We start from the raw sequence: 13063 nt of genomic DNA on the forward strand, positions 1-13063 counted from the left end.
TATTGCATTCTTGTGTCTAACCATCCATGCTCATCTCTAAAGGGTGCAATAGATTTATAGTGGCTTGGAGGAGATTCAAAAAATGTATTGCATGCTTGTCTAATCATCCATGCTCATCTCTAAAGGGTGTACTTGTATCTTGCAAGGTGCACCCAAATCCACAATAGACGTTCATGGCCTTATGCTAGAATACTCAATACCTTTTAGAATATGCTCATCTTAATTTTCCCTTACTGTACTAGACACAAAATCTAGAGACCACCTAAGATATCATAATACCCATTTGACTTTGTTGAACACACCTAGATGCTGAGAAGAAGGGGAGGGGTGAATCAACATTAACTAAAACTCATACATCCATTAACAATTTAAACATCAAAACAAATATGTAGAAGGATAGAACAAAAATAAAGCATGCACCAAGAACACCAAGATTTTTTACACAAAAAACCCAATGAGGAAAAAACCACAGTGAGAATTAACTCACACTTTATGAAATAGATATTACAATGTTTGTTTTAGGGTTTATTGCCCAAGAAACATCAATGCTCTCTAAAAGGACTTGCAAAGCAAGATGCAATGAAAGGAGGACCTGTTGAAGAGACTTACTGTCTAGTAGTAGGATACATGTAGATTACAATGAAAATGCAAATATGAACTGTTGTAGAAGCATCTAACATATGTTGATGTTGTCATCCTCTTTGTAGCACAATTAATCTATCATATTGACTTCACGGACTTCATGCTTATCTAACATATTACCAAATTGTTCCACGCATCACATCATATTGCCACTCATTCACCAATGATCTATCCCGACTTTAATATCCTCTACAACACCCCAAAACATCAATTAGGTCGGCTCCAATAGGACCTAACAAATGAAACGTGTGACCCAATATAGATCGACTTAAACAAATGTAGCATGAACACAAAATTAGGTTCTAGATCAACCCAAGACACAACTAAACCTCAAACACATCTTAACACATCCTTCAAAGCCACTAAGATAGGTCAAGATCAACCGGAAATGAAGGAACTCAATCAATCAACCCAAATATCAACACCATTGTCAAAACTGTTAACTTATTGCCTTAACACCACATGGGAGAAACCGAAATCATCATGCAGACCAAGATGGAAGCAATGTAAACCATTTACAACCTCTCTATGGTCATCTCTTGAAGAAATCAATCATTAAGTGTTGACGCAAAATAATAAACCCACAAAACTAACAAAACTAGGGTAAACCAAATAAACTATGACATTTCAATTCATAAGATATAGCATTGTGGAGCACCAATTCACCTAAATAGCACATCATTGAACTCTTATACCTTCCTAAACATGATCCCAAATCCACACAAGCATATCAATCATTGCAAAGGAATGCAAAGCATTTTGGTGAAACCTCTTAGACACATTTCTCATTATAACTCTTACTATTGAAAAGGATATGACTTGAAATCCAAGAATTAAACTTCTTACATACTACCAAACTTAACTCTAGAACTGGGTAACCAGGTCGTGTAATGTGATAGAGTGTGGACCAAAATAACAACTCATAGACATAAGAAAATACATTGTAAATGCCTTATATAAATTTTCTAGTCAAGTAATTAAGACCAGAAGCAAAGCAAACTTTCATCTAACTCCTTGAAACATAGAGAAATCAATCAAGATGATTGCATTCCTCACCCAAAGTATAAATCATATGTAACAATGTGTTACCATATACATACCATACATCTGGACTGATATTCTGCCATGGTTACAACTAGTGGTCTTCTAGACTATCTTCAATCATGTTGATCATGTCAAACCTGAGTCAAACTATCTCTATCAAATGTCAAACCATCTCTCTCAAATGTCTCACCACACACATCATTTGTTAGCCTCTTCAACTTCACCAATGACCTCAAGATGACATCAATGACAACACATACTACGAACAAACTCTAGAAGTGAAAATTTGTGATGTTTTGGAGACTACCTTAGTATTTGTCGATGGCTTGTTTCAACTTAAAGTAGTAGTAATGTTGGAAGTGTGTAATCTCTAACTAAGAGGTGCATATGTGTGTAAAAGTTCTATAAATAAAATCTAGGACATGCTTTAGAATTGGGCGTGTGATATTGAATGGAGTTGGAAATGGCGACTCAAGGGTGTGCCAAGGGAGAATTTTGCTACAAGGAATGCAAGATTATTGCTTGAGAGGAATATGTCAAGGATATTTGTATATGTAGGAGCGTCCATAGAGATACATAAACTATGTTCTACATCGGAGCAACAAAACCCTAGAATAGTGAAGGAAATGAGTGAAAGAAAGGAGATAGGAAATTCAAAGTGTGTCAATGGAGGAGATACTCATAGGTCTTTGATAACTTTAGGAATAGAGCAATCGGCAACAGGTACTAAAAGTGGAGTAATTGCATGTGCATATGAAAGCTTTTCAAGAACTTGGTATGGGAAGAACGTTAAAGAGTCAAGAGAGAAAAATAGTGCTAATGAATGTCAAAAGGTAATTTTCTAGGATAATTTGTATGAAATAACAATTGGAATATGTAGTAAGGTGAAGAAAAAAGTTTTAGTTAGGCTCCTAATTTCAAATTTTATACTTGAAATGAGCATGGGCATGCTAGTCTCCAAGGTGAAGCAAGGAAACTAGCATAGGGACAAACATGTCCAAGTGGACAAAACAATTATAACATGAGAAATAGGATTCTGGTAGTAGTGGGAGTTTGGACATAGTGTTTGGCACACAAATGAAGGATGAAAGGCTTGGAAACAAGTGAAATGAATCCCAAACGTAGCTAGGGGTGGCAAATACCAAAACAAGTTCAAAATTATAGAGTAAAAAGTGCAAGGTATATAATTTTCAACTCTACACTACCTTAATCCTTTCATTTATAAAATCTCATATTGTCGAATCCCATTGATATGTTTTGGTTGCTTATAAAAATACTATGAATTTCAATTCTAATGCTCGTCAACCAAATATCCTTGAATGCAATTGCATGCATTTAAATCTGGTTGTGACAGGCCAAAATTGCTTATTTATATCTTCTTTAAAACTTGTGAAGTCAAATTGAGCTATTGTTTGTTTGAGTGCAAATAAACAACATAAGTAATTAGGATAATTTGGACATGTTTGAATGAAAATTTGTTTAGAATTTTAAAACGGTCATAATATTACATTGTTATCTCTCTGGTCTTCAATTTTTACATTCTTCTTGGGAAGCCTAATTTGGTCTAAGGCAGTTTGGGTTCTAATCTGAGAGGTTGGGTTCAACTACCAGTTTCTTTCATTATTATTATCCTACAAAGTGCATCCATTGCCAAGCTTTCAGTCTAAAATTCTGTAGTCGATCCCATTTCTATGATCTTTGAAAGGGCCAATTTTGCTCCTTCTAGAGTGTCAACTTGTTGCTGAAAAGATAATCTTCGGATATTGAACTGCAATCAAGATTAAAACACTTCTAGTTAAATCTAATTGAAGTATCAGATGTAATTGTGTGAATTAGAGGTACCATATATTATCTAATCATTAATTTCAATACTAGATTCAGGGGGATGAACAGGAGGCTCCACACACGTGATTTCCTTGGAGGACTCGAATATCAATTCCTTTTCTATCAATTGAAATGATTTCGACATCATCCACCTTGATTTCATCTGAGAGGATCTTCACCAATGCTTTAGAGAAAATCCCATTGAGGACCTAAACATAAAGAACATATATGTGATGTGACATTTCTTCTATATATAAGAATTTAGTCAAGATGGAAATTCTGCTGGACAGCTAGCATGGGATGATTTTAGGAAAATCTGGATACAAGCAATGAAAGAAAAGCTATGCATACCTTTAAAGACTGCTTGAAGCCACTGACTACAATGGAGTCTGGTTGAGCAGATATATACTGATTCACATCCACCCAAGCCACCGTACCAAATCCACCCATAAAGTATATGTCACTGCAAATTATTGAAATAACTTAAGTAGTGATATCGAAAGTTTCTTGCTTTGGTTTTTTAAAGTTTCATACTTTTTAAACATGAACAATGATACAAGAGCTTCATTTAAAGAACAACTAAGCATCTGTTTGTAATTCACACTCATCCCTGTCATATTTTTTACAAATCGTTTACCCCCATGGATTACACTTACCAATAATGCAGGCTTTCTCAATCATCTTTCTCTCAATCCTCAGATTCAAGCAAATATAACACTGTACATGTTTCCTTGTGAGGGCTTTGTTTGGGTGCACATAGTAGCTGGCAAAATTGGCTTGAACCAAACATACGCGGCAGTTATAGATCACTTAGGATGGAATGCTTATTTTGTAATTAGCTGATAGTTTTCATTGTTGCTTTAAATTTTATTTGAAATCTATGATATTAAAATATTTGATTTAAAAGTTAATATGTTTCATGGTGATTTTCTATTTCAAATAGCAACTTTCAGGTTTGACATTTTTAGTTTTATTTTAAAATCCTTCATAGCAAATTGTTATTGTTGGGAGGAGGATGGAGATTTGTAGTGAAGGGGCTTCTAAGGGCGCATGGGGTTGGGTGTGGTACACAGCGTAACCTCACACCCACATGCCCAAGTTTTGTTGGTTCACACAAGTGCTAGATACCACACCTTGCTTACACTTATACCTAGAAATCCATGTAACCTTGCTTTCAATGAAGAAGTACCTACCAAAAGCTCCTGAGTAGAAATGGTAACAATTATCTCTCCAAAATCTGACATGATAATTGGCAACATTAATCAATTACAATGCTAGACTGATTTTAAGATCGACAGAATCCTGTCAGCGCAGTATACAAGTGTCGATTTCAACTTGGGTCTTTGGAGTGTGATGCTAAAGGAAATATTTTATCTCCCCATTATCTTTTAAGGTTAAGAGATTTTTTTTAAGAATCTCACTTCTTGACTGATTAGAAAGCCCAAAAGATTTCCCATGGTATTTGTAATCCTTCACTGCCACCCTCTAAGGCATCCACAGATCCAAGGATGAAAGTTTACATAAGATGGATCCTTCTATTGGAGTTTATATTTTATTACACCATTTGAATAAATAATTAGAGGATGTTAAGTTAGGAGATAGGTTTAAATAACTATTTAAACCTACTGGTTAAGAGCTATTATAGCATGTTTATTAGGCGATTCACATAGAATAGGTTGAAGAATAAATGGAAGGAGCTTGTTGAGCAGGTATAGAACCATAACAAAGGTTTGCCATAAATCTGGACTGTATAAATATTCTGTTGAATTTTGAATAAAACATACTGGTGTGTTTTTTAATATCTCCATCCTTTTGCTTATCTTACATCCTGCCATTCTTATGATTGAGCATGTTCATCTTAGCTTAAATCCAACATTTGGTATCAAAGCATTCTCTAGTTTTGAGCCTTCCATTAACGAGAAGCTCACGGTTAATGATAAACTTCTACATGAAGTTTGTATTTAGTTGTAGTGATGCGCCATCAGTTAGATTGTTTACTTGAGCGATTAGCTTTTTTAATTAGCAGAGTGCCATCAGACGGAAGATTTCATTTGAAGAATGCTGTCTGCAGACACCTCTTTTGTATACAGAAAAGATATAAAAGAGATCTACAGCTTTTCTGTATACAACCTCATTAGATTTAGCCTTAAAATATAACCAAAAAAATGAGTAAAAAAGGTGTAATTTTATTTTGAATAGCACGATGGGCCTCTATAAATGAAGGCATAATTTTTATTTTATTGTTATTATAAAAGAATTAAGTTTTGTCAACTTTGTAATTTTTTTGAATATATCATTCTAGGCTAAGGAGATTGCATTCATTATATATCTTTTAATCTCATGAGTGGATTCTAACAAAATTTTGCCAGCATGCATAAAATTGTATTGTAAGTTCTCTAGAAAAAGGCTTTTATTTCAATTTAGTTGTTTCTTTTCCAAAAGTTGTATTAAAAGTTATTTATCGTTACACTGTCAATGATACCAAACAGAAGTAAAATATAACTTTATTTGCACATGGACTTATTACAGAAGTAGACCAAAGTGTAATCACCACCCCTGATTTTTATTTTATTTTGAAGTGTTTGTTGCAAGATGTTTCCAAATTAAGAGTTTTCTGTTGGTTTCTTTCAGATTGCATTCAAGAAAAGATAGCAAGCAAATAACAAGATATTTTGCCAAAAATCATAGAAGTGGTGCTGATCATGATATGAGTTCATTCAATTTTCCAAAGATAAATTCATACATTACAAATCAGATTTCTGAAGTATATTGCAGACCTGGAATAAACTTTCAAACACCAAATTAGAATGCTCAGATCTGATCCACGTCCAACCATGAAGCTCCAATGAGAGGGGTGATTAGTATGAAGGTACTTCAGGTCTCCAAAGTCATAGAAATCTGCTCCAGCATTAATAGAACCTTTACCAGCAATATGGGGCACCCAAGAAGGAAGAAACAAAGCCAACAAGTCCAGGTTTCAGGCTTTATTCAAATCCCAAGAAACAAGCCAAAATATACGGCCTACCTTGAGAAGAGCGATTTGCCTAGTAAATTCAATCCTTCACCAAAAATTGCAAACGACCACTCAAAATGAAGCGCCCAACAAGGAGGAAGACTCAGAAATTATACCCAAAATGATTGCTATTAAGCTTCAATAGGTATGAACAAATTTTTGTTTCAAGCTACTTAGAAATATCATTTCCAGAACTCAGGAAATCCACACCAGCACTCAGAAATTGAATCTAATCTTCTCTAAACCCACACCACACCACACCAAAACCAACAAACCCACATCAAAATACTGAATATATCTTCATTTTACTCAGCTCTACAATCACCCAACAAACCAAAAGTCATTCAAAATCTGATCACTTGAAAACCAACCAGCTAGGGTGGTGTTGTAACCTAATCACACATCACCCCATTCCAAATGGGGACTCCCTACTTTTTAGGACCTCTCAGTCTTTTGGTTTTGGTTTCTGGGTCTTTTCACGACAGTCTTGTCGATCCTCTAAGTTTGCGAGTGGGGTTTAGTTTGATCAAGTCTTCTTTTCATTTGGGCAATTTTGGCTAAGTCTGGGGCTCGTTTTGTCAGTTTTAAGGTTTTTTCCCATCAGTCCTAGATTTTAGCGTTTTTGAAAACTGAACGCTGCATTGGAATCAGGACCCTTTGAAGAAACCTCCCAGTGAAATTTGAACAAATTCTGAGTAACTTTCTATTTTTAGAAAGTTCCTATTTTTTAGGGATTTCACTGCTTTCTGGATTGGTCTAATTTTGCCAAAAATCAAACTTACTATTTTTAGTAAGTTTCTATTTTTAGTGACTCTGTGTCCTGTTTTGCCCTAACTCTGACATCTTGAAGCACTTTCTATTTTTGGAAATTCTATTTGTAGCAGGTTCTCCATACACAGACACTAAGACCGAGCATTCCTGAACAATCCTAAATCCGGAAAAGTCAAAAAGCAAGCTAAATGGATCAAAAATGGCTAAGTATGGGCATCCATTCCAAAAGTGGAAAGCAGCATGAAAATCTTCTAAGTCTGGCACATGGAAAATCACTCCAATTCCCCAAAAGGCAAAATGGCATCCTGATTGAGAAAAAGTTTGAAACTGACTAAGTCTTGATAGAGGCAAGTCAAAATTCCTTCACCCAGGCAAAATGGTGCCCAAGGAGAGTGATGGGCGTTGAATGGAGGTGGTCAGGGAAAACTAAAGAATTTCGAAATTCCTTGACCAGGTGAAAATGACGCCCAAAGTCAAATGAGGGCGGCAAATGGAGGCAAGCATGGAAAACTCTTAAAACTTGAAATTCCTTCCTGAAGTGATTTTGGCACCCAAGTCAGGGGTTGGGCGCCAAACAGGGGCCCTCCCCTTAAGGAAAAGCCAAAATTCCACCACACAGTGAAATTAGTGCCCATGGACAAAGAAGAGCGCCAAAATGACTAAGTCATGGAAAATGAAAAAATGTTCAAATTCCTTCCTCATGCCCAAATGGCGCCCAAGTCAACTTAAGGGTGCTAGAATCAAGATGCTATTGAAAACTTGGAAATATAGAAACTCCTACATGGCAATCTGGTGCCCAGGTCAAGGAAAGGGCGCCAAAGTGAGGTGACGATGGAAAAAGTTTAAAATGCCAAATTCCTTGACCAAGTAGAAATAGCGCCCAAGAACCAAGTAGGGCACCAAAATTAAAGAGTCATGGAAAACTTAGAGAATTGAGAATTCCTCCGCTCCGCAGAGGCGAATCAGCACCCAAGCAAGATTGAAGGTGCCAAAAGGAGTGCATCAAGGAAAAAGTTGAAAAGTTGAAATTTCCTCCATGATGAGGATTCCACACCCAAGTCAAAGATTGAAGAAATTTCAAAGAAATCTGAGGAGCAAGAAAGAAATTGAGAGAAGGAAAATCCCCTCAGGGAAGAATTCAAAATTCCCCTCCCAGGCATAGAAATTCGCCAGAGAATAAAGAAATTTCAAGATGAGAAGAAAAATTGGCCAAGTGAGAGAAGTTTTCTCTAACCTGAATCTTGGAGCTAAAAATGGGAAAATTCCTAAAAAATAGGAAAGGTGAAAATTTTGCTAAGTGATGGAAATTCCTTCCTTCACAACAGAATTCTTGGAAAAGGTGAAAATTTGGCTAAGTGTTGGAGATTCCTTCCTTCATGACAAAATTCCAAGCAAGGAAGAAATCACACCCAAGATGAATTGAAGATAAAATTTCTAAGGCAAGAAAGGAATCAAGGATGAACTAAACAAGAAATTCCCCTCGGGAACATTTTTGAAACAAATATTATCTGAATTTCAAAATGATGATAGATTTGGATTCGTGAGAGAATTTTCTCTCCTGGACCCTCGAACCCTAATTTGAAAATGTTCCTAAAAATAGGAAATGTGCAAAATTGATGAAAAATATTCTCTAAGACAAGGAAAATTCAAAACTTCAAAGAAAATTCTTCCCAGATGAAATTTTCTCTCTCCAGGGGTTTCTCGCTAAGTGGCAGCCAGGTCAGCGCATGTTGAATTAATGGAGCACCTTTTTGCATGTAGCCGTCACATTTAAGGCATTATGGCAGATTCCTTTTGCATGGCAGTCGTCGTACTTAATGCAGTGGTGGAGCATCTTTTGCATGTAACTGATTTAGAAGTGATGGTGCATTCAATGCACATTGGGCGAATTTGAAAGAAGTTGTACATTTAATGCACAATGGACGCCATATTTGGTAGGAATGTAATTAATTATATATCGGCATAATGGGCATTTATTGTTGATTCTCACCTTGTTGCATCATGTGTGGGGAATTTTTTAGGGAGAAACGCTAATTAGGGTTTTGCATGTAGCCAAGGCTTGAAGCCTATATAAAGGGGTGACACCCCTAATTTGTAAAGTAGAGGAGAGATTGATTCTGAGATTGTTGCTATAAGTTTTGAAGCAAATAACTTAATACATTGTTCAATTTGTTGGTGTATTCTTGCATGGTCTCACTCTCTTCACTTAGATTAGATTTGCTTTCAAGTTGTTAGACGAACAAGATTTGATGAGATTGTTTATAGTGTAGACTTTCACTCATACCTTTGGTTGGTAGCTGATTGTTATCAACTATGCAAGGTTAGTCTAATCTTTTTCTCCATGGAAACTTAACTTCAATCATTGGGTGGACATTGTTCGTTGATGGTGTCCATTGGTGGTCTGAAAATATTTCGCACAACCTTTGAAGATTGCACTAACTTTGTGTAGTTGTCTCCTAGTGGCGAAACAGAGTGTGGTTTGGTCTCACTTGAGCAATCCTTGTCTCCTTGTTCTTAGCTCTAGATTAAGTTAGACTAGATTTAGTGTAGCTTTATAAATCCTTCCCATTTACTTTCAGCATATTTTAAATCAAAAAATCCTGAAAAACGAGCCCTTCATTGCTGAATCATTCGCGAGTTAATTCCTTGAAGTTGCAAAATTGTCTAATCTTCCGTGAAAGTACATAAGGTCCCTTGGATTACCAATATATCACATCAGCCAACTGAGTCACGTCTGTTGCACATAGGAGCCTTGGAGTCGATTGTCTAATCTTCCTGCAATCTTAGCACACAATTGCACTTTGATCAAGAGAGAGTAAGGTGACCGTTAGTAACTTTATTCCGTGTTAGACGCTGTCATAAAAAACACTTCAGCAGGTGGGTCATTAATCACAAAAACCAGCTATCTAGCAGAGGGTTTTTGTCCTCCAATCAGCAAAGATGAACTCTGGAAGCATTCCAGCAGCATCACCTTAAGTTGTCAAAAGCAAGCATGTCAAATGAGAGCTCAAAACATGAATATAAAGAGTGAAAGAGAAATTAGGGTAACCACTCTTCACTTTGAAATTAATTTCCCTCTAAAAACGTTTTCAAAGCACATGAGAAATAACCCAAGGGGGATGAACATTTGGAGCTCTCAAATATAATATTTTTATTCACTTTTATATCTCCTTATTCCTCCTTGGTGTCACCTTTTTGGAAACATATAAAAGTCTTATTAAAATATTAACTCCCCCCCACCTTTATGGTGGCGTCACACAAGTAAGGCTTAATTGGTCCCTCTTTAAAAACAACTTCAAATCACCATGTTACTAGGCGAGACACAAGGGGGTACACTTTCTAAAGGAACTTTATAAAGACTAGTGAATAAATCAAATATCTTCCTAAAAAACATTAGAACTCACCAAGTCCAAAACTAAAAATGACTACACAGAAATGAGAGAGGAATAGAGGCCAAGACCAAGTGCTAAAAATAGCACTTTCTAAAAATAGCAACATGCCAAAAATAGAAAGTTTGTTGGAAACTTTGAAAATCATTGCTAGAACTCACCTCAGAATACTAAGTCCCCTAACCATATCCACTTAGCCTAGGGGAACCTAGGAATAGACTAATGGAAAACTCATGTTGAGCTAGGTGCAAAAAGGGGACATGATACAAAGACAGATGGCCAAGGATCAAACTGTATCATACCCTCTTCCTTGATGATACAAGATCTATTTAGAGAACCCAATGGTTGCCAAGAGGAATGCAACCGTCAACCACCTGACTGTTATAACTACTCAAAGCTGACAAACAATTAATACATAGTCAAATAAACCATATATTGAAACATAATAATAGGCATTGAACTCTAACTACATCATCCCCCCCGAAAGAAAAGGTGTCATCTTACAAATGACAAAAAACAAGTAAACATCAAACATTAGGTAAGATTTCTACATCACTGACAACATTGTAGACAAAGAACTCGTAGGCAAACCTAGAAGCATACTTGGAGATGCAAACTCAATGAGTACTTGACAAATCAAACAAGTTTGGTGGGGGTTTGGGGGCAATGCCCCAAGTGAGGTCGAGGGGTGGTGCCCCTACTACTAAGCCCAAATGAAAACCATATAGATCTTCATAGTGCACACCATTTTCATGATATTTAAGAGGAAAAATATAATGCTCATAAAGCCAAAAAATAGAGTTTTTTGATTGTTTAACCAATGTATGCTAGTATAAGAATAATACTTAGGACCAACCAACCAAGGGACCCTATGTAATTGCACACTGGAGGTTGAGGATGTTGCACCCAATTGATTACTTAACCCAAATAGTATTGTAAGAATCTCATAAGCATTTTGATCATTAAAAGATTGTTCAATATCCCCATATTTGAGGAATGTACTTTCATCCAATTCACTAACCAATATGAAGAATTCCTTGTTTCTGCCAAAGCCATTGTCTAAAGAGCCAACTTCAGTTAAACTTTAAGAACAAACCATTTTTTCTAGCTAGAGCCACATAGGAGGTTGTATGGCGATGTTCATCAAGGGTCATACTATAGACCAAGAAATTCCAATCACCAGAGACTATTTTAGAAACTCAAATTGTGTAATACTGGCTCAACTCCATGATTGTATGATTACAACAATAAATGTAGGTTGTATGATGGACACTGAAAGCTTACTAAACTCCAAATGTACGATGGTGCTAAAGAAATTAAACTACATGGAGATGGTACAAGAATTAGATCGTACAATAGGTGTTCTTTGTCATCATGCAATGAAGACTTTGCATGGCAACCATGAAGTAGTCCAATCATATTGTGGAATTATAGAAACAAAGTAGTATGGTGGCAACACTAAAGAGTCGTACGACTATAGAGGTAAATCATACAATAGGAGAAAAAGCAAACCATATGATGAGAATTATGTACTTGTTTGTTGGGCATTGTATCATGGGTTTTTTGTGGTATATTGTATAGTAGGATTTGAAATTTTAAATTTTTAAATTTGTTTGTCCTTTGCCAGCCGTGTCTTTTCTTTTCTTCTTTTAATTTTTGTTTTTTCTTGGTCTTTTCCTCACTTTTAATATTATTCTTTTCATTTTTATCATGTGAGGCCCACATATTATCTTCTATTCTAACTTTTAGTTGTACAAACTCTACAATACTTTTCCCTTTCCATAATTTTTATGTGAAGTTGTTCTAACTTGATGATAAGTATCTATACAATCCAAATGGAATATTTCAATATTGTTGCTCTAAGATGTAGCTTCATTAATTTTGCAACCTGCAATAAAGTCAGGTACCTCTACTATAACCGAAATTGGCATCATTTGCGAACTTTGTACTACATCTAATACATATAAATTCTCTATCTTTTCAAAGTCATTCTTCATCTATTTCTCTTCATTAATCTCTATAGCCTCAATATAATTATAGTTTGATGGAAATACCTCATGGTCCTTCATTTACCAATAAAACAGTTTGCGAAGAGAAATTGTTTCATGCTCCAAAGATGATTGCAATTCCAAAATCCCTTCATTGTTTGGCTCCATCGAACCCTTATCTTACTTCTCTATCCATTCTTCTCCAGAGTCTAAATCTGAGGAATTTGATGAATCCAAGAAATTTATGAAAGTTTCTTCCTCACTTCCTAATTCTTCAAATCAATTGTATATTTTCAACCCTTGTTTTCAATGGAGATTGTATTCCTTTTCCATTGTGCTCAGTTTTGATCATACCAACCAACCCCAACCCAACAACGCATTTACACTTTCTT

The 13063-nt window shown here is 35.8% G+C and overlaps 1 protein-coding gene across 3 annotated transcripts in view; it reads right to left on the bottom strand.

Annotated features, from left to right (window-relative positions):
* The window catches only part of LOC131041412 (glutamyl-tRNA reductase-binding protein, chloroplastic), a 146437-nt gene that overhangs the window by 45137 nt on the left and 88237 nt on the right, over positions 1 to 13063 (bottom strand). Inside the window, exons 7-9 of one of the 3 annotated variants that reach the window (XM_057974486.1) lie at positions 3862 to 3973; positions 3594 to 3719; positions 3136 to 3454 (exon numbers count right to left, since the gene is read on the bottom strand). In XM_057974486.1, the coding sequence (XP_057830469.1) occupies positions 3350 to 3454; positions 3594 to 3719; positions 3862 to 3973 (343 nt within the window). In that variant the 3' untranslated portion in view covers positions 3136 to 3349. Of the gene's footprint in view, positions 1 to 3135; positions 3455 to 3593; positions 3720 to 3861; positions 3974 to 13063 lie in introns of those variants that run through there. The other 2 variants (XM_057974488.1, XM_057974487.1) reach the window with 2 other exon arrangements.

This window comes from Cryptomeria japonica, chromosome 11 (assembly GCF_030272615.1).
Source record: "Cryptomeria japonica chromosome 11, Sugi_1.0, whole genome shotgun sequence".
Taxonomy (NCBI): Eukaryota; Viridiplantae; Streptophyta; class Pinopsida; order Cupressales; family Cupressaceae; genus Cryptomeria; species Cryptomeria japonica.